At 36.9% G+C, this 21748-nt stretch overlaps 1 protein-coding gene across 3 annotated transcripts in view; it reads left to right on the top strand.

Annotated features, from left to right (window-relative positions):
* Positions 1-16111, top strand: part of CHIC2 (cysteine rich hydrophobic domain 2) — a 30085-nt gene extending 13974 nt beyond the window's left edge. The window contains exons 4-7 of one of the 3 annotated variants that reach the window (XM_038135743.1): positions 5688-5744; positions 5911-5970; positions 7227-7278; positions 8923-16111. In XM_038135743.1, the coding sequence (XP_037991671.1) occupies positions 5688-5744; positions 5911-5970; positions 7227-7277 (168 nt within the window). In that variant the 3' untranslated portion in view covers position 7278; positions 8923-16111. Of the gene's footprint in view, positions 1-5687; positions 5745-5910; positions 5971-7226; positions 7279-7753; positions 7774-8922 lie in introns of those variants that run through there. The other 2 variants (XM_038135744.1, XM_038135742.1) reach the window with 2 other exon arrangements.
* The last annotated feature ends 5637 nt before the right edge of the window (positions 16112-21748 follow it).

Here is a 21748-nt window from a genome sequence, read left to right as displayed (position 1 = left end):
AGCAGGAGGTGGATGCTTTAGATTGTCATGACTAGATTTGAATAATTTCCTTGGAGGGATCAGAGCTTCATGGGTTTTGTTTCCATATGATGACAAAATCAGAGCTAGAATTTAATCCTAGAATGAATGGGTTACAAGTCTTTATTTAAAAGTTCAAGTAACAGCATGAAGTGTAGTCATGATACTTCATGGATCAGTTCAACACCTGTCTGCCTGTGAAATGTGTTTTTCACCACATTTCAAGGCCTTCTTAAAGGAAGTGTGTTATTTGTGCCAAGGTCAAGACTATTTCTGCTACAAGGCTTCTCCATATTATGAAATTTTCACAAATGGTTGCCTCTAGTCAATGTTAACTCTGTATAGAAAGTAGCTAGCAACACTTAGTTGGTGACTTAGCTCTTGTAGGACAGCTAAAATATCCAGTGGCTAAAATATCAGTTAGCATATTGAATCTTTTGGATTTTGTGTATTTGAGAGGAAACTTACAGAAGACTTTAATTAACTCCTAGGAACTTTCTTTGATAGTTTCTCTCTGCTGAGTGTTTCTACTGCAGATTAAAATGCCTTTGGAAAATACTTATTCATTATCTGTCAATTAGTACATTGGCGATAATTTAATATCCTCTCCATTTTACTCATAGGTAATATACATGGGCTGTATGTTTCTGCATACCTTCTCTATCCTGCACATGGTTAATGACTTTACTGCTTTCTTAAACACTCCAGGAATTTGACAATCAAGGCAACCAGGGTAACTGAGGAATCATCTCGAGTTTAGATATTAGAAAGTGTTACCTGTAGTAATGTCAAATAACACTGAGCTTCTCTTTATATCAGTAAATAGTTTGGTAGAAGAGACCTTTCCAGAAAGTAATTGGTGTGATTTGGTTCACTAAACTTTAAATTCATGTCTTCGTGATGTACCAACCCACACTTGAGGCCTGTACAAATGAGTTAGTTTATGGATCATGTGAGACCATATCCTCAGGGCTATCTTCCAGAATGTGAAGTTTCATGAAGTCAACTTGATGTCATCAGTTCTCCTGCTCCAGAATTCTGTTGGTTGTGTTTCTCTCTGTGTGATCTGGAGCTTTGATCTGTGCTGGACTCACTTTCTGCACAAAGTAGTTGATCTAGTAAGGCAAAATGCAGCAATAGCAATCTTGTTGGACAAGGTAGTTATTTCAAGATCCTGTGAAAAGCACCAGACTGCTGCATTTATTTCCAGATATTCTTCATTCTGTTTAATATAGATTTCACTTGCTTTCTTGCATGAATGCTGAAGTGGCTTCTGGGATGAGCACCTTTACAATGGTCTAAAATAAGAAATATCCTAGCTTCTAATAGGAGAAATTATGCAAGATCTCCAAGTTCATCTATGTAGTAGAACAGACGCCTTTACAAACTACTGTGCACTAATGCAGCTAGTCCAGGATGTCAGGATCTGAAATCAACTCAGGTTTCAACTTTGTGATCTTCTCCCTTCACAAATGGAGAATTCTTTAGCAACATGGCAGTCTTACCAATTTGCAGTTTTTATTGGTTTACTTGAGGTATAGTGTTCAAGATTAGGACATTCTCAGCACAGATGTACATCATTCAGTTATGTGTGTTTTGTGTACAGCTTTGGCATTTTTGTGGTACCAGTATGTGCCTCAAAATGGGCTTGGGGCATGTTCTGGCATGTTGAAAGTGAGCATATATGACTCAGTTAGAAGATAACTCTCTATTTCACCATTTGTGGTGATAGCTAAATTACTTGGGTATAAATTTTGTAGTCAGAATTAAAGAAATTTCTGCTTCTGTCATTTCTCTCAGTGAGTGGAATATAGTGATACTATAGTTCCAACCTCTGTCAGGATCAGTTGACTTTTTTCTGTGGCATATAATACAAATTCTGGCCATGTGAGAGGCTAACAGAAGTCTGCCTAGTGTTGTCTCTTTGTATTTTGAAATTTAGGCAAAAAAGTGTATTTGTTCAGGGTGATATTCAAAACCAATAATAGTTGATCGTGGTAAAATTTTGTATGAAAGAGTTTGAAAATCTCATGCTATTTATTGGACTAATAGTGCACAACGTATATGTATGTATGTTTTCAGATGAGGAGTCAAAGATCAAATGCACCTAGGGAAGAGTCTTTGGTTTTTCCCAAACAACTACAAATACAATTGTTAGTGGATCATGTTGTTTCTATCCATGTTGTTTCCCCACATAATCAAGACAAAGGGAGGTACTCAAATTAGCACCATTTTGGGAGTCATGTAAGATCCTTTTGTTTAATATTGTACCAGTCATTCACTGATTTACAGCTGGACTTGAGGGGGCCTTGGCCCATTTGCTAGTGCAGTTTAGTGCTGTTCCTGGCCACGCACTGCCAGAGGGGTCCTGTTGCTGCCTGCACAGCCTTCCTGTCCAGATCATAATTCCATCTGGAGCTAACTGGATAGACGCTGCAGAGGTGTAACAGAAATGTCTTGCAGTTGGTAATATATTCAGTGCTATCCTTGTTTCTGCATGGAAAGTTCATATTTAGGCTTAGATTTTTTTTTCTTCCATATTTGAGGGAAAGACTTTATTTTACTGAATCAGGAGCGATAAGCCTTAGTGAAAGTGTACTCTGTGCTAGAGTTTTTTGGGAGTCTGGTTCTTCAAAAGACACTGTTAGACATTAATATCTTTAAAGAATCAGTTATTTAGCAAAAATATTTCTTTAAACATTGCATCTAGACAGCTGAAGAGGTCTATTTCACAAAATTCTGTGGATAACATTGAAGACTCTGCTTTTTTCATAAAATATATTACAAAGCATATTTTCTTATCCTTGGTGTGCTGGAAAGTGTACTTGAATTGCAGGTTTTTTCTTTGCTCAAATATTGGACTGGGTTTTTAAGAAAAAAAAAATGAAAAGCTGGATAGTATTAAATCTTCCTAATAAGCAAGTCTCTCTTCCACTTAATTTGTGCTTTTGTTGTGGCTAACAAATAATTTGCTGTATGGGTTTTTCTGTACACCATTGATAGAATATACAAGCTTGTCATCCTAGTGTGCTGGAAATGCTACACTCAAATCAAGTGTTCCTTTCTGGTTTTGTATATCCTCACCTGCTCCTCACTGTAAATCATTGAGATGTCAAGAGCAGTGATTAATTAAGCTGCACGTGCAAGTGCTTTTTTTCACCTGTCAAGTAGGAAGAAAACTTACTATAGTGAATTGTGTGATGCTGTTTAATGAATTTCTTTTTTATTCCAAGATCTGAGGTTTGCAGAAATATTTAACAGTCTAATTTTCATTAACATGTCTGTATTAGTAATATGGTGTGTTTGGGAGCTATGACTATTCCAGATTATACTATAAGAAGAGTAGGTAGTATTTAAGACCCTAGGAAGATAAAGAATCATGGTCTCGAGTCTGTATTTTTATCTCATGCTAGTCCCATGATTTTAAGCTGTCCTCTTGTTTGAATAAACCAATTAACAGTACCTATCAATTTCTTATTTATATTTATGTATTGTAATATAGATGTAATTTTATTGGAATTTGAAAAGCTTGGATGTTTTTCACAGTCTTTAGGGCAAACAATGAAATTAAATTGTATAGTGATCTTAATCTATTATTAAAAGGTCCTGGAAAGGAAGATTACAAGGTAGATTCAGGTTTTGAATCAGTTTTGCCATTGGTTAGCAGCGGGTGGGCAGGCAGATGCCTGCTCAGAGTAGAACCTATTGCCATTTTTCACCATTGATAGAGTAGCCTTTCAGAGTCAATGAGCTCTGTCAATGTGAGCTTGTCAAGGCTACAACTTCATAGACCTGAGAGGCGGTTTGAGAGGTCAGCCCTTTTCAGGTTTGCTGTGATGCAAATGAACTTTAATGCTTAAACAACTATTGGAATTTTTATGTCTGCTCCTTGTTCTTTTTTCTTCACAAAGTCATTGACGAGACATTCAGTGCTTTTTAAATTGGAAGTTGCATTGTGCTAAAGACCTAGTACAGATTTACGGAGGGCTGAAAGCAGTTAGATCATGTTCTTTTCATGGTGCGATTAGAATCAAATCGATTTCCCTACAGCCTTCAGCATTCAGATGGCAATTTTAACAAAGCTTGGGGGCTAGACAAGGGACAAAACGACTGAACTGAATGTTAATTACACTCTGCAGCCTTATTTTCTTTTGATTTGGAGCTGACTGGCAACTAAATTAACAAAAGTGTGACCATAACTGCTGCCCTATTTTCATTTAAAAGGAGAGCAGACTCTAAAAGGCTATCTTTACAAAGAAACAAGTGAGGTCTACTGATTATTGTTAAAGGGCACTGTCTTTAAAAACATAATAATAAGAATAACCCCAAAAATCCTCAATTTCCAATTGATGTGATAAATTAGTCACTGGTATGTCCACCTTTTGATAATTCCTTGGCTTGTGATTTTATAATAAAACATAATAAAAATTGCTGTAATGAATGCTGATAGATAGCAATGATCTAATTTTTAATCATGTGACCACAGTACATGCTTAGCTGTGTTTCCCCACAACTGTTTCAGTATTAAACTGGAGGATGTTTGAAAACCAAGATGTTAATATTTGTGGGGAAACGAACAATTTGTTGTCTAATTTTTATTTTACTCAGACATTTTTGTTTCTCATGACAGCATTTAGTTTGGTTTGTTAAGGTTCATTCACTGTTTTAGTATTTTGTAGTTATAACAGCAAGATGCTTTCTCATCCTTTCCCCGACCCCTCTCCGCCTTGTGAGGAAGCTGCAGCTGCACTAAGTTGTATTTGATCCTTGTCATTGCTCCGTCCTTTTGCACCTGCAGCTCTGTTGGTCTCATCTTAACACCTGGCACCATGAATTATCCTCTTTTTATTCGCTGTCTGTAGCAAATCCTATTTAGAGCTAAGCAATATATATTCTGGCAGTCAAATGACCATAAATGTCAGTATGTATTTCTCAAATGTAAATATAACTGAATAATTATATTCAAAATGCTGTGAAACTTTGCAGCACAGAATGTCCTTTAATTCTAGCATGTGTAATCTTAAAAAGCTGTGCAGAGCAGCTTTCAGGGTTTTCTATCTGAAATGTCAAGTGTGGATGATACAGGCAGTAAACCTTTCCTTTAGAATCCTAAATATTGGGTTTGCTTTCTATACAGATCACAAACTTAGTAATGCTTATTTGTGGAATTTACTGTAACTTTCTGCATTTGCTTTTTCACTCTAAAATCTGGATGTAAATGTAAAAAAAATTCCACATTTGTTTAGAGTACTGTGTATTTGCACTTGACCTTACGCACTGCAAAATAGTTTGCAACATTTCTGATTTTATATGCTGACTTTAGAGCCAGTACCTTTAGATCACTAATCCTGGGGGAGCAGTGTTTTTCTTTTTATGCTTAGATCACTTTGAAATTTCCGTGATTTTAAAGTTAAACTCCCATATGAACCAAAGAGCATACATATCAACAGTTTTTGTTCCAAAGTGATTGAAGGTACTTACTCGGCTATCATAAAAAGTTGTTTCTGTTTTAGATACTATTTAATACCAGACAAGTTTTGATCGTACTACAGACCACCTTGTACTCAGTCACTGTCCTGTACCTCTCCCCTTTTCACACAAAAGCAGCTGCAAAACAAAGTTTTTCTAAAACCAGTCAAGAGTAAAATTCTTTCTCATTTGTCTTCCAGACACGAAGATCGATTGAGAAGTTATTAGAATGGGAAAACAATAGGTTATACCACAAGGTGAGTGCCGCAGGGAGCAGCTTCGTACTGTTGGAGTTTGAATTGCACAGTATGGAAACAGATGCTTTTGTTGAACGAAAAATATGAAAGGTGAACAAATGGGCTAGTCTGTGTGCTGCAATAAAATACAGCTCATTTTTCTTCTTTTTCTTTCCTCCTTGTCTAGCTGTGCTTGCATTGGAGACTAAGCAAAAGGAAATGTGAAACGAATAACATGATGGAATATGTAAGTTAAAGGGCTGTTTTGTGAGTTTCTCTATTAAATGATCATTTATTTTGCTTCTGATCTTATTCTTTTCATGATTATTAATCAGTAAAGGTGTCAGGAGCTTAATCGCCTGAGTGCAAGGATTTTCTACGGTTCACAGATGCATGGTTTCATGTGCAGGACTGATTTATAAAGTTATGAATGACTTGAAAACAACGCTTCACTGTGTTCTGAAAAATAATAAATTAATTGCCAAGATAAAATAGCTTGAACATGTGCTGATGGAGTGTGAAATTTTAGATGCTGTATAAAGAATAACCACAACTTTGGTTACGCAGCAAGTCAGATATGGCTATTTTATATAATGCTAATCAAGTCCAAAAGTATGGAAGAAGACCTTTCAACTAAGCTGTTGGAGCTTAAGAAACCTTTAGCTCCTTTTTTAGATTTTAACCTTTAAACCTTTTTTAGATTTTATAACTGCCATTTACCTCAACTGTCTTGAAAGTATCTTTATCTCCAATTGGTGTCACTAAAATATTTTCAAGTCAGTCTCTGGAGTTTTAATCTACTTTAGTCTTTGGCTGAGACTCCATAAACCCGTCTTGGAAATATACAGTGAGAGGTTGTGTGGTTTAAAATGAACGATGTCCTGTGTAGGATTTCAGTTTGTTTAGCTTGCAACTTTTTCTTTTTGGTGCTGTTCTTATTTCCATTTTCAATATATCTTGGAAGTATATAGGATAGGATGAAATAAAGCTGCTAAAATGTAAACAATGTTAGAATTTCCATAATTTTTTTAATGCTTTAGTAGTTACTAAAGGCTGTAGGAAGGTTAGGTTTTTAAAAATGAAGATTAGCTTTGGAGAAATATCTACTGCCTTAGGTCTAACTTATCTGTGATCTTCCATTACACAACACTTTGTCTGTTCTATAAAATAGCAAATCTGTAATGCCCATAAAAATTTTAAATGTGATTCAAAATTCAGATTATATTAAAATAATCTTTATCTTTTAGTCTTCGCCTTTTCCTTGTCCCTCCATTAGATCTTATCTCTTGCCTGAAATACAAGGTCTTCAAAAAGCATTTTTTACAGAATAGCTCTATTCAGTTCACTGAATAAGTACTTTTAGTAAAATTTATTCTACTGAATTTTTTTAGGTTAGATATAGGGATGTGACTGAAAATGGAATAAATCAAATTTCAGAAAATAGACTTAAGCTTTGCCTAAATGAAGCATTTGTGTTTTGCTGAAAACTTTATTTTTCTACAGGAAACATTGTCAAACCCAATGTTCTGCAGATTCAATTGGAAAAAAACATAATGTGAGTTTGTAAATACTATGGCCCAGCAGCATTTACAGACAAATATTCATTCTATCAAATATAATTGCCAATCACTTGACCTGCTTACTATAATAATATATGCATGGGCATATAGTTTCACAGGATAAAGGTCAAAGATTTTATTTTCAATTTGGGAAATGTCGGGTATTATCTTTGGGTATACTTAATGAGAAAATTTTTACAAAACCTCAGTGTGACATTTCCTTGATTTCAGTGAACTGATTTGCTAGTGTCTTTAAAAACTGCCCCTAATATGATTGTGATTTGATTTTAAATAATAGACGCTATCCTCTACTTTTCACTAAACAGATGATTAAAATTAGACTCTTGTACCCAGAACTTGGTGCTTCACCAAACTCAGGTTTGAAATCCACTGTAGTAGATGTTAAATTAAATAAATAAATAATTAAATTCAGAAAGATAGGATAATCGTATACCTTTGGCATAAATACAGGGCTTCAGCTTTACTTCTTGCTCCCTTTTTGAAAACTTGCTTGAAAATCAGAAGCCCTGGTATCTCTACAGAATCCAGTGGTTGACTCAGGTCAGTGATCAGTGGATTTTGAGCAGTTTGCATTACTTCTGAAGATAAGCCACTACTGAATATCTCAAAAAATAAACTTGTATATCTAATTTCAAGATTTGTAATTCCAAAAGTACTTGCCTTAGAAATAATATTGGAGACTTAGTTTTATTTTCTGAGGCTTCGTATGTTTGCAGAGATAGAAGTCTTTATTCTCTAAGCAGCTAAGTTGTATTCTCCTTCACAATTGCAAACATTGAAAAATAATTTTTTACTTCTTAAAAAGATGAGTTTCCCTTACAAGTAAATAAAATCCTTAAATATGTTACCAGATGCATTTATTTGTTTATAAATCAGATCATGCTGCCGTGTCATGACTGTCTCCGAAGAAAGAACATGCACAAGTCAACATTTTCTTCAAGCTTCCTATTTAAAGAGGATAAATACTTGGATTGTGTTCTGGAGTGGACCCGATAGTGTACTTAGCTGTGGAAAATGCAGTTTAAATTTGAATTGAGACCATAAGAATAATCACACAAAACCATTAGTCAAGTTCTTGTTAACTACTTGAACATTTGTAGATATGGGAGCTTTGCAAAAGTTGATACACTTTTTTATACAGGTATTGAACTATAAACATGATGTAGAATCCTGTATTAAGTGGCAACAATTCTGAAGTAACTGAAATTGCAATAGAAAATTAACTTTTCATGCATTGTGCATTCAGGAGGTTTGTTAGTTTATTTCTTAAATGAATGCATTTATCTCTTTTGTAATTTTTTCCCAATAAATAAATTACTGCATAATAATTCTTTAACATAAATAGCTTACTTCAGTTTGTGTGTTTCATATCAGTAGGCAAACTTTTCCAGTTGAATTTTATTCCATGAGTATTGGTTTTCAACTGCAAGTCAATTATCATACATGACTTTTCTAATGGTTTCCTACCTGAGACAAATGCCATGATTTTTGTTTTTCATCACAACTTGATATACTTAAAAAAACCCAAAAAACCAAAAACAAAACCATGTGAATTGTAATTGTGGTAGATAATAGGATTGCTGTCATCTGTAATACATATTTGTTTCCTTTTTATACAGGTCATCCTTATAGAATTTTTACCAAAGACACCGATTTTTCGACCGGATTAGCATTTGATTTATTTATAGAGACTTATTCAAGTATGTTGTCTTTCCAATGGTGCCTTGCTTGGTGCTCTCCTGGTAGTGACATAACTTTGGTTCTACAGAATCTTGTGGTGGTTTCATTTGGTTTTTGTTTGTTTGGGGTTTTCATATATGTTTGTTTGTTTTTGTTTATTTTTGGTTGGTTAGTTGTTTTTTGTGTTTTTTTTTTTTAATAAGAGTATGTTCTAAGTGTATTTGGTCAAACTCTGCAGAGCAATTTCATAAAAATGTTAATTACTACTTAAGTTATTTTTACTTTTGCTACTTTTGTTTATTAATGTATCTTGATTTTCAAAGGAGTCTTTTATATGTGTGCGCGCGCGTGTGTACATATATATATTACTATAAATACACAGCTGAAAATGATATACAAGTGAACAGGTATTTTTTTATCCCTGTATGATACAACTGGTTGACTGTACCTTGTGTAAATTCCTCTAGTCATTCTGAAGTTGCTGAAGTTCCTTCTTAGACATTTGGAAGCTTCTGTCAGTGACTAGTCAATTGTAAATATTTGTATTTCTTTTTGGGATATTGACTAATCTCTTCCAGCAAAAGAAGGAGACAAAGTTCTTTTTAAAACTGTGATTTTTTGAATCCAGATATTGTTAGTAGAAATCTCTGTGCTTTTCATGAAGAAGTCCTGTCAACTGGTTCTAAAAAAGTTTGGCTTTAAAACATTTAAAAAAACAAGGCAGCCAAGAGGAATTATTTTACTCAGACTAGAAGAATCACTGAGAGCATTGCATGCATCTGGTTAGTAGAACTCAAGATCACAAAAGTATATTATTACTGCATTTTATAATGTAGCTGTTTTAATTCAGTCAATTGCCATGTGCCAGCTTTATTCATACTGTTTACCAGATCTTGTACACAGGGGTGCAGAAGGACTTGTTTTAGTAAAACTTAATTGCCCAAGAAAACCTTTCATGGTTGTTTTTGTTTATTTTAAAGCCACATACGCAGGAAAAAAGTTACTGAATTCTTGAACAGTGCAGTTCCAGATGCAAATGCCATGTATTAAAGCAATCAAAGCAGGGTGCACTGGGCAACAGTGTATATTTAAATGTGTTAGGCAGTTATTTATTGCACTCTTTCTTTTGCTCTGTTCGGTTTACAAAGTTTATTTTCTGCACAAGTATAAGACTTTTTTTAACTGGATATATGATGTATGCTTGGGTCAGGCCAGTTGTATTTAATTTCTTCTGATTATACTTTAGTTTTACATATCTTCACGCATAGCTTTTGGGTTTTTTTACTTGCAACTCTCATACTGTAAAATTTACTTAGGTATCTAAAATTACTGTACACAAAATTGATGTAAGTTAAGAACATATTCCTTGTACAGTTGTGTTAGCAAGCAATAATGTGAATATATTAAAAAATCAGATATACTCTGCTTAATATTTGTATGAATGAAAAGTTGATACCACTACAAAAATAGTCTTCTCTTTTTAATCTTTTAAATACAAGTTTTATTTCAAGGTAATGTATTACAGGTACCTTGATGCTGAACTATTTTTCTATGTCTCCAAAATATTTATTCTCTGTAAAATATTCCCTAGTGAGTATTATATTCCTAAATTGTTCATACTGGGAGTGGTCTAGAAAGTTTTAAGTTTTCCTAAATCTAAGCCTTCTGTATTTGTTCCCAAAATTCATCCTTTGCACAGCTTTCATCTGTGGATTCCTACTGTTCACTTTGAGAATAGCTCAGCTATGCTTTTCATATGAGCCTTCAAGGTTGTTTCTTTAACTTGACAGAATATGATTTTAAATTAACAAATCCCAGTTTTGTGCTGGCCTCAGTCTTCTGAGTGCCACCCATGCTTTCTCCACAAAGTAACTGCTTATAATTTTCTAAAAATCAATTTCAACAATCAATTTCTTCAGTACAAATCTGGGTCTGCTGCACTCCTCTCACCCAGAAGTATTAATTGTAACCTCGGACTGGTTTCAGCATGCGGGAGGACAGAAACCTAACATTGATGGCAGCAGAGACGGGGGAGGTTGGAGGTGTAGAGGAGAGGTTGGAATTGAACAGAAGTGATGACTGGTGATAAATACTTATGACCAGAAATATAATTGATTTCTTTTTTGTCAGTTTTCAATAAAATAAATACTGAATCATATGAGGCCTAGATTTTATAAAAAAAATCATTTGACTATAGAGATAATTTGTGTCATGGAGGCAGTTTTCCACTGATGTGGAAACCTGTCCCTCCACTCTAGTGGAGGATATGGCTTGTGGTGTGTTCACAGCAGCTATTTGCCTTAGTTTACTTCTCAAACTTCCCATAGTATATTCTGTCCACATCCACAGCTACCTTGCCAGCAGCACCCAAACCCAGTGACAGTGAAGCTGCTTTGGGTGTGATGTGTGCTGAAACCTGAGCAGTGAACAGAGTGTGGCTTACAGGTTTACAGAGTATCCCATTAGTAAAGCTTCCACATCAACAGTAGTGATGCTTAAGATCTTGTCTACTTCTAGATGCATCAGCAGTTATAGGCTTGGTTAGCAGACATTTCTATGTTACAGCTGTGACTTTCTCTTTAAGAAATTATACAGAGATCCAAAGTAGAGCTCTGAGCAACTAAAAAGTTGAATCCTTTTGTAAGGAGGCCAGACTTACTCCCTCAAAAAGTATTTTGGACATTTTATTAATACAATGTCTCTGACTTAAAATATTATCAGGAAATTTGAGAAAAGGCATATATTGAGAGACTAATTTTATCTCAGAAGTGGTACTCTCCTGAAAAAGTAGTGCACTCACCTAGTAAGAATGTTACAAAACATTTTCATACAATCCCTTTCAATTCATTAATTATAGTGATGGAAATTGAAGATAGCAGGAGCTTTAATCAACTGTTTAATGCCTGCAGCAGTTGTCAGGATTTTCTTTTGATGTTGCTTCTGAAATACTAAATCTATTTATTTTGATTGCTAGTGAGAAGACATATATTGCCTTTTTTGTCACTTGGCAAAGAATGAAATTGCTCAGTTTGAGCAGACCAGAAGCTATAGTAGGACTTCCAGGACACAGCCTACTCTTTGCTAAAATAACTATTACATTGTACTAACTTGTTTAGCTTCTTGCAACTCAGCAGTTCCTACAAATAATCTTATCTATTTCAAATTTCCTTGAACAGTTAAGTTAGGTATCAAGTCGATAATAATAATTAAGCAAATTATGCCTGTTTCATCTTTAGCCTGCTAAACTAATGGTGAAGGCATCAATGAATCCCTGTGAGAGCTAATTATTAGTTTTAGATATAGTTACCTTTAACTGGTGAATAAAGATTTCTTACTGTAATATAACAGAAACAAATTCTTTTAAATTTTTTAGTCGTAGGTGGAAATAAGTTTTGAGGGAGAAGGACTTTCTCTCTGACCCTACGTGAAGAATTCTGAAGAGCTCATCTGTTGTTAAATAGTTGTGACTCGAAGTTTGTATTGGGATTGACAAACTTCACCAGAAATGCAAATGTTTATGAGAGATACAAGAAGTCAGTAAATTTTTTGTAATAGGTCAGTAAGAGTAATTTTAATAAACCATTTATGCAAATCCAAAATTTCCCATGATATTTAAACTCAAGAAAAAATAGTCCGTAAAAACTTTTTACAGTACTGAGATGTAAATTATAATCTCTGAATCAATTTGTTAAATTATATATTTTCGTAGTTCTCAAGACCATGATGTTTAAATGTAATACACTGTCTCTCAGACACAGGCTTACTTAAAAGTCAGTTTTAATTTTTTTTTCTGACAGTCATTATTTAGCCCCAAAGATTGTGGGAAGAACTTTAAAATGCAATCTGTACCTGCTTAGAAGCCAGGAGCCAAGGAAAAAGAACTTGTCTTTTTTCCCTTCCCTGCACCCCCCACCCCAAAGTCTTAATTTTAAATTGGTCCTCTTGTTTTGGAGCCCTAGTTTATGGGTTTTGAGCAGCTGGCAATAATGCAAATTGTCCACCAAAACCCCCATTTGAATTCTGAACAGTTTAAAGAGATCACTTTAATTGAAGAGGTGAAAGACTTGTAAAGCAAAGAAAATCTGTGGTTCTTTTAAGTTCTCCCAGCAGTGCTGTTGAGTAATTAAAATAAGGATCATGATGACCCTACATTAGGTCAAAATCCGGATGATTTTGTGTAAAGGAAACACAATTAGAGAGGTCTCAGAGCCTCAAATGTCTTGGATTCATAGTAGTGACTTATTAAGGATAAGTGGCACTGGCTAGTTTTGTACCTGTGACTAAAATAATTTATGTGGATCTTCAGCAACCTTGCTTATGAAAAGAAAGCATTTCAGAAATCTGTATTCATCACTGCTAATTTGCTGTAATTTCTGTGCTTCTTCCTATAGCCATGTTGCATTTCCATGACAAACAGCTAAGTGTATGATCATTATAATGCCTTTAATAGCCATATTGTAGGTAGAAATATTAACTTCTCAGGGACTAATAGGAAATGCGAACTTGGAATTAATGAGCTGAATGCCTATCTGCATGAAGGCTTACTTTGCAAATGTCACCCTAGAAACTTGATTGTAATATGCATGACCATTATGAATGTTATCAATATAAAGTTACGAGAGCTTCTTTTACCCTGTATTGCTAGGCTGTTGAATGTCAAAGTATATTGGATAAGGATAAATTGAGAGGTTTTTTCTGATTTGGATGGACTGATTATTTCTAATGGTGCTACCTTTTCAACGCCTGTGTTTATTCTCTGTAAAGTTTTTACTGTAGGCTGGGTGAATCAGGGGATGCTGGTGTACTGAGAAAACAGTATCATTCTTCTTAAGAAAGCAGAATAATTTCAAGGGGCAAAGTACTCTAGAAGTGAAAAAAAGTCACTGCTAAAACCTTGCATTTATTCTTAATTAGATATCCATTTGGATTGTTTTGTTGGTAACAGTACTTTGCAGTTCATTACTTTTTGATCTTTCATCTTTCTGATATATCACTCAGTGTAGGCTGAATTAGAAACCATGTTTGAAAAATTAAAACCCTGATTCCTTGCATGAAAGGTCATATGTTGACACTTGTGCTGATGTATGTATGTATCCCTACCACATAACACCTGGGTAATATACGTTTCATAAAACTACATTTTACTGGTTTCATGGAAGTTGCCCTTTAAAAAAAACTTCTGGTTTGTTTAGCTCATTAATATTTCGTTAAGATTTATTTTCTTGAAAAAGGATTCATAAATGCTTGGCTCTTCAAACTACAACAGACCAGTAGGAACAATTTAGTGAGGCAAAAGATGAAACATAGGAATTAGGAGAAGCAACACTCAAAAGATTGGATTTGGGGATTAGGTTTAAGAGTTCTATGAGTAAGGCAAAAAATAGTTTTGAACTGAATGAAATGGTATTGAATGATGCAAGTTAAGCAAAAGCTAGCAGTCCATTTCAGTAATTATGTAGACTGTGTAATAACTTCTGTTCACTTTTTTATTTTGGTGTTTGATTGATTTTGGTTATGCTCTAATTGATAAACAATTCTGCTATCATGCAGAATAATAATGTAGAAGGTAAGCTTCCTTCTAAACTCAGCATCTCTTCATTTAAAATAGCCAGACCAAAATGGAATTGCTGATGAGAACTGCACTGAGTGCAGAGCAGTCTTTTCCTAAGCTGAAGCCTGTAATGCATGACTAATTGTTTCCAAAGAAAATTCTTGACCTGTCCAGACAGCTCCTGTCATGTGACAGTATATCTAAGGTCCACAAGTAGGATCCAGTTAGTACAATTTATGTTCAGGTAAGTAAGACTTTTGTAGTTAATTGTAGTCTTTATGGAGAAGGGAACCATTGACAGATGCTCACTTAGAGAGAACAAATAGATTTTTATAATGTTTATTGAAACATCCTTTTTTCTTGTTGTTTGCTCCTCATTTATAGCTTAATAAATGAAAGTTACATTGCCTCCTATTGAAAACTAGACTTAGTAGTCAGCTGAAGAATTTTTTTTTTGTTACAGTATTTTAGGTTTATGAATACATTTTTTAAGTCATGTTTAGAAATGTTTCAAAAAGTCATATCCTGATGCAATGTAACTGATATTTTTAGTGGCTGTATGTTTAAACTGGTTTCATTGTGCTGATATAAATATCTAACTCATCCGCTCCAAGTGTGTATCTCTGATCCTTTTATGCTAGCAGTAGGCTTTCTAACTTGTTAGGATATGCAGTGTACCTACAGGTCAATATTGTCAATGAACAGTTTGGTTCAGTGAGATAACAGGGAATGTGAAGTAGTTCCTGATTTGAAAAGCGTAACCCAGATTCTTGTTTTCATAAAAGGATGAAAACAAGAACTTTCATAAAGGATGGAGTCTGGCAATCAGAATATGAACTAATTCCAAACATAAATTTGAAAGAGAATAGTAAACTGCAAAACAGTGCCTAAATGTTGTGTGCTAAATTAGACCTGTGTAACTCATGTTGCATTAAAAGAATTTGCAGAGAATTGCATTGGACTGCATGTGCTGAGGAAAGACCTCTTAAATGTATGAAGCAGTAATGGTCAATAAGTCACTGAAAAGATGTTGCCATCAAGAGGGAAAAGTTAAAACCCAATATTTTGTAGTATGTTAAAAATGCATTTCAAGCAGAAAATGTTTAAGCAATAATTTAACCTAAAACTGGAAATTAAAGAAGCTGCTACTTATAGAGACTTGATGTTAATTTTGCCTGTTGGGCATCTCTCCTCTCACAAAGAGTTTAGAAAGATAGGTTTGCTGTGATTTCCACTATTGTAACATTCCTCTTCAAGTATCCTAAGTCCAGGTGAGAGACTCAAAGCTTAGAAGCCAGCACTGTGTTTACAGGGTGCACAGCTTTGGGAGGAGAAGATAGGAATAAAAGGACTTTTTTAAGGCTGCACAAATGTATATATGCATATTTAAGAATATTTAACCTTGTCTGCTAAATTACTGAGGCTAATCTATTGTTGAATTATAGAATATTATTTAATACATCGACATTGGTTTTTCCTGACCTGACCCAGAATTGGAAAGGACTCCAATATAACTTTTTTAAAAGCATTTCTTAAGTTGTGTGTATTATAAACTAATAAAATAATTGTTTAACCTATCTTCTGAGCCTTACAGTTTTTCATCTGTGGTGGGGGGAGGGTGTGGTAGGGAGAGGAAGAAAAGGAAAAACTTGAGAAACTGCTGTATTGTGCAATGGTCTCATCTTACTTCCAGTAAGAACTTTTAGTCTAAGGGGGGGGGGGGGGGGGGGGGGTGAGAGGGGAGAGAAAAAGATTTGCGGTAATTTAGGTGACTCTAGGACTGGAGTTACCAAATTACAGGCATTGCTTGCTGTAAGTGTTTCAAACTGGTTTTTCATTAAGTCCACATTTGGAGTTCTTTAGGCTTTTCAAGCCCTAATGATAGCCGGATTTATTAAATGTACTATCATTATGGTTGAATAGTGATTTTGAAGCTGTGTCTTTTTTTGAAGCTTTTATGTTTTATTCACGTGTGCTCTCAAACAAGATAATGTTTCCGTCTAGTTGAGGCAGACGCCACCTATTCAGAAAGGAATCATTGCCATCCATGCAATTCGCATGTTTTTCAGACCATTCAATATGAAATGCTGGTTAACCTGAAGCTTACGAGCAAAAACTAAGTCTGTGCTTTCCGCCATGCCGAGGATAGCCTTGGTTCTCATCAGCCGGCAGCTTTTCCTTGCGTGAAACGTTTTAAGCTCGTTGGTTACTCTAGTATGGAAGTCTTGACAGTCTCTGTATAATGTGCGTGTGTATAATGTCTCTAGCGTGTATGAGAGGTGTGTCAGACATGCTCCTGTCCCAACGCGCGGGTGGGGAGGGGTGCTCCTGCCCGGCGCTGTGAAGCATTCCGGGTGTTGTAATGTGGGCTTGCAAAGCGTTAGATACAATGTTGCCGAGCAGAAAAGCGCCCGATAGATTTAATGTAGCCAATTGTGTACTTTTGAAAAAAAGAGTAACTGTTCAGTGTGAGTTAATTTTGGATTTTTTCAGCATCTCTCTTTTAGGCTTTGTGCTGCAGTCTTCTAGACAAATGCGTATTCCATGTGGGCCACTGTTCTGCTAAATGCTCTCAGTTCTCCTTTTGCAATCAAGATTATGTTGCTAAGGAGATTTTGCTTTTATTGGTGCCATTGATTTGTGTTAATACGTTTTGAATACCTCTCGGTATTCTTCCGTAGACAAGGCCAAAAGAAAAACTTCCCTGAGTTTCCCGATTTACATCACAAATGGAGCGGTGGTGTAATGAAGCCGATATAAAGTGGGCAGTTGAAAGGGAACTAAAGAAGGGCACTCAAGTGAGAAATGAAGAAATGTGCCGAGAGCGGTCTGCGGGCCGCCTCCGGCCCAGCTGCGGGAGCGGGAGCGGGCCGGGCCCGGCGCCGGGGCAGGGGGACAGCCCGCGCCTCCGGCCGCCCGGACCACCCACTCGCCGCGCCCCGGCCCCGCGGATTACCCGGGGCTGCCGCTGCTGCTTCCGACCGCCCGCCGCCGCGGGCACGGCGGGCCCCTCCGGCTCCCCGGGGCGCGGGCACCGGCGGGACAGCGAGCTCTGGGGAGCTGCAGGAGCGCGGCCTCGGCCTCCGCACCGCCCGTCTTCCCCGGGCCGGACCCTGTGCGCGGTACCGCGGCTCTCGGATGGGGCACAGAGAAGCAGCGGGCCCCGCTTTATCGATGCACCGCCACGGGCAGGCTGAGCTGGGAGTCTGCACTCGGGCACTCGGGCTTTGTGGCGCCCTCGGCGAGGGCTAGGGCTTGGTGGCGCTCTCTGGGCACTGCCTCAGCCCTGCGAGCCTGCCTGTCCTTTAAAAGGAAACGAACAGAAAAACACCGCCACCCTGAAAAAGCAACTCCACCAGAAAAAAAAACAACCCCAAAACCAAAACAAATTTTAAAATCCCCCAAACTAGACCCAAGAGTTTAAAATAAAAAGATTAATTTTAAACGAGCCAAAGCCCATTAACCTCGTGTCCATAGATGGCTCCACTGAAGCCTCAGGAGGATGTTAGGTCTGCTGCCCTCATGTACAAGGACAAGGACCTCCATTGCCTCCTCTGGCTCTTCTGCATTACATAGATAAGCTCCTGAATGACTCAAAGTTCAGATAGTTTATATATATGGGAAGATTATTCAGAGAACATTTACACCAAAAATCCAAAGAGCCTTCCCATAGTCCAGGGTTTGCCATCAGAGAAATCTGCCTGTGATGGTCTAAAACCCCTTTCCCCCTTTTATGCCAGGACAGCAGAGAAGGTCTGTGTCTGTCCACAACCAAGGTAAAGGAGCAGTGTTTATATGTGCAAAGCACAATGGTGGTTGCACATATTCAAAGATGAGGATTTCTCTTACGCAGCCCCCTGGTGTGATGGCAGGCAGTGTGAGCACAGTGCTGTGTGCTGGTGGATGAGCTGGGATGGTGACCGGTTTCATGCACCTCATTTAGATTTTGGTCTTCGCCAAGATAGAGTTGACCCAAAGTTGCAGACTCACATGGCTTCTGATCCAGAGGAGCAAAAGTGGTTTATATATTGAAAGGGTTGCTCTATCTTTTGCCTCAGGACCAGCAGTCTCCTTTACGATATATATTGCTCACTGTGAAAATGTCCCATTGCATTTATGAAGGCTCAGCTTGCTTCTTCACATTGGTCAAGCCAGAAGTCTTTATTCTTAGTGTATTGATCACGTTATATGTAGAATAAACTTTGTCTTGCATTTTTGCTCTCTGCAGTATTAAGTCCCTGCCAGGAGGATGAAAATAGAGGCTTGCTGAATGGATGGGAGTAGAAGAACTCAGCCACTTTACTCATTTTTGAGGGGACCTTTTGCAGACTCCAGGTGTTAAGTGACTTCTTCCTGTTTGTGTGCCTTTGAAGATCTGGATATTGAGTAATTGTTCAATAAAATGAGAGAAATAAATAAGGATAACTACTCTATCTGAATGATGCAAAAATCATTTTTCAGTGAGTCTTACTCAGGATTTTATGCCATTCTGGTTTTATTTTACAGTTCTAAGTGAAGGACTTCATCATGTTTCCAGTGTGTGTGTGAAAATACATCTCTAGTTTGGGTTTTTTTCATAGTTTTTGCAACATATTCTATGGAAAGGGCCTGTTTTTATATGAGATAATGAGTTTTGAGGTTAATGAGGATATGGCCCAGAATTCGTACTGTATTGTGTGCCATTGAATATACAGTAGAAACAAATTGAGAAGCAGACACTGTTTTAAAATCCTCTTTCATTTAGGCATTTTGTTTAGCATTCAGAACACAGCCACATTACATGATTAGCTGATTTTAATGACTGTCCTCTAATCAGTTAAATGGAACAATGTGAAAAACTTGAAAAGATTATATTTATAGAGACAGCCTGTTTACATTGTTACACCTCAGCTAAAAGGATATTTGGCATGTATGATAGAGCTAAGAGAAAAATGTGGAAGGCTGAGGAAAACTTGAAGACAATTGGATCCAGCCCATTCTTTCTCTCCCCACAATGCGAGCTCTGATGACTTAGTATTTTAATTAATGTCAACCCTTACCGTCAGTACTCATGGGAACAATCATTAAACCAACACAAAAACATTTTAAATGGCTGGCAACCTACCAGATACTGAGCTAAGCATTCCCATGGTAGAGTGGATGGTTTCTTAGCCAATTCTGCACTGGATGAAATAAGTACTCTAACAGTACTGGCTTGAAAGGCTATTATTTTCATATTAAACAGTGCAGTATGGTTTCTAAATTCTGTTATGAAATGTTTTATATTTACTTCCCAACACTACTGTCGATGTTACTTTTATGGATGCGGTTGAACTTTACTCTTTGTTTTTACTAAAACTGGTTTTTTCTTTTTCCTTCTGTTCCCCCCCTTTTTGGTTTCCATGCTGCTAAACCAAAACCATATATGTTTTATTTTTTTTCTCTCTTATAATGCACTTGATCAGATACAGCCCAAACCAATAACTGGTTTCCAATGTAGCTTAAAAAACTGCTGGCCAAGTGAATTTTAAAATTGGACAAATTGTATATTTTTGGTTTTGTATTATGTTACTTTTGCATGGTAGGAACTGGGTGGTGTCTCTGACTACCTGATAGATACTCCGTTGTCCTCACCGCTGCAATATTTGCTTGTCGAGTGTACTAAGTAGCCTGATCTTGCTTATTCCTCGAAGGTCTTTTTCCCTCCTCCCATCCTCTGTTTGCTGTTTGCTCAAATTGTTTAAACGTGGAGCTCAATGACAGGCTATTAGCGCTGACTGGAGCCACACATAATGTGGCCACATGTTGTGTAAGCTTCACAACTTGTCTGCTAATTCGCCTCAGGCCTGACCTGAAATACCCTTGCTATTCTAGCTCTTAGCCCTTCCCCAGCACAGACAGACACTCATGCTAACTCGTAGGACACGTTGGTGAGGTCTTTGATGTGGGGCCAAATCCTGCCTCGCTTTGTGCCAAAGGTTGTACTTCGGCAGTCGGTGAATCTCCCCGAGGAAGAGAAGAGGACAGAGCCAGCTGTGCTGTAAGGATGGGGGTGAGGATAACTCTTCCTCTTCTGGTGCAGCCCATCAGGAGTGAAAGCCCACTGTGAAAGCACATTGGGTGGGCAGTGCAAGAGGCACTGGCTTCCTCTGCCCATGGCTCTGTGAATCCCACTGCTGGATCGCTAGGGAAAATACAATTTCCATAGGAAGTCCACAAGCTATGAAGAAGTAACATGGCAGGAGAAGCCCAAGCTGGCAAGCAGAGGGTGCTCTCTCTTTTATACTTGTCATTAGGCTCTCTGATGCCACTGTAATGGGTACTAAAAGGAGGGAATATTTTAGTTAAAATGGGAGGGAAAAAAAAAGAGCAGTCCATGTAGGAAAAATAGAAGGATAATTAAATACACACTGAGGAGCTCAGAGAATGTACTCATTAGAAGAGGAGCTTATTGGGCAGTAAATAGATGAACCTAGAAGGATCCAAGCCACAGAAAGTGAAAAGGTTAATGCAGATGTATAGCACTGGTATCCAAAAGGGAAATTAGTTGGAGAAATGGATTTCAGGTTATGATACTGACTAGGAAGAAGAGTGCTTGGTAAATTAAGCAATAGGACTGATGGGTTGATATGGCTGATTGGAAACTGCAAATATATAGAGGAAGCCTTAAAAAGGCAATTAAACCCCCAGCAACAGTATATAAATAGTGTTTAAATAGACTGCAAAGCAATAGCAGACTAGAAAAGGGGAATATGAAAGTTTTGGGAATGTGGAATTTAGGAGAACATGGAAAAGTAAAGTTTAGTGAAAATTAGAAAATTATGAGCAAGGAGCACTGAAAGAAAAAGAAAAATAATAAATTTGAGAAATAAGAAAAGAAAGATTTTTAGACGTGAAAAGGGGAGAGTTATGTCAATTAAAATCATGCGGGAAAAAAAGTGATGCACTCACAGAGAAAAGTGGGGGAAAAGAGCAGGAGGCATGTACACACTATACTCAGTCTGTGTTCATCTCTTTAGAAATACCTTTAAACCTTCCAAAATATGGACACCTTTGAAAACCCCAGGATCACCAGCTCTGTTTTGGTGTATCCATCTTCATCCTATAGGATGAAAAATTGGGAAGATCTTTACCATTCCCATTTTGTGAATGCACTTTCCCACTCCTGATTTTTGAGATATAGGAAGAACTCTCACCCCATTTATTCTTTCTGCAACCTGTCACTCTGAAACACT

This window comes from Motacilla alba, chromosome 4 (genome assembly GCF_015832195.1).
Source record: "Motacilla alba alba isolate MOTALB_02 chromosome 4, Motacilla_alba_V1.0_pri, whole genome shotgun sequence".
Taxonomy (NCBI): Eukaryota; Metazoa; Chordata; class Aves; order Passeriformes; family Motacillidae; genus Motacilla; species Motacilla alba.
The sequence above is the reverse complement of the archived record's forward strand: the minus strand, read 5'-3'. Positions and strand labels throughout refer to the sequence as shown.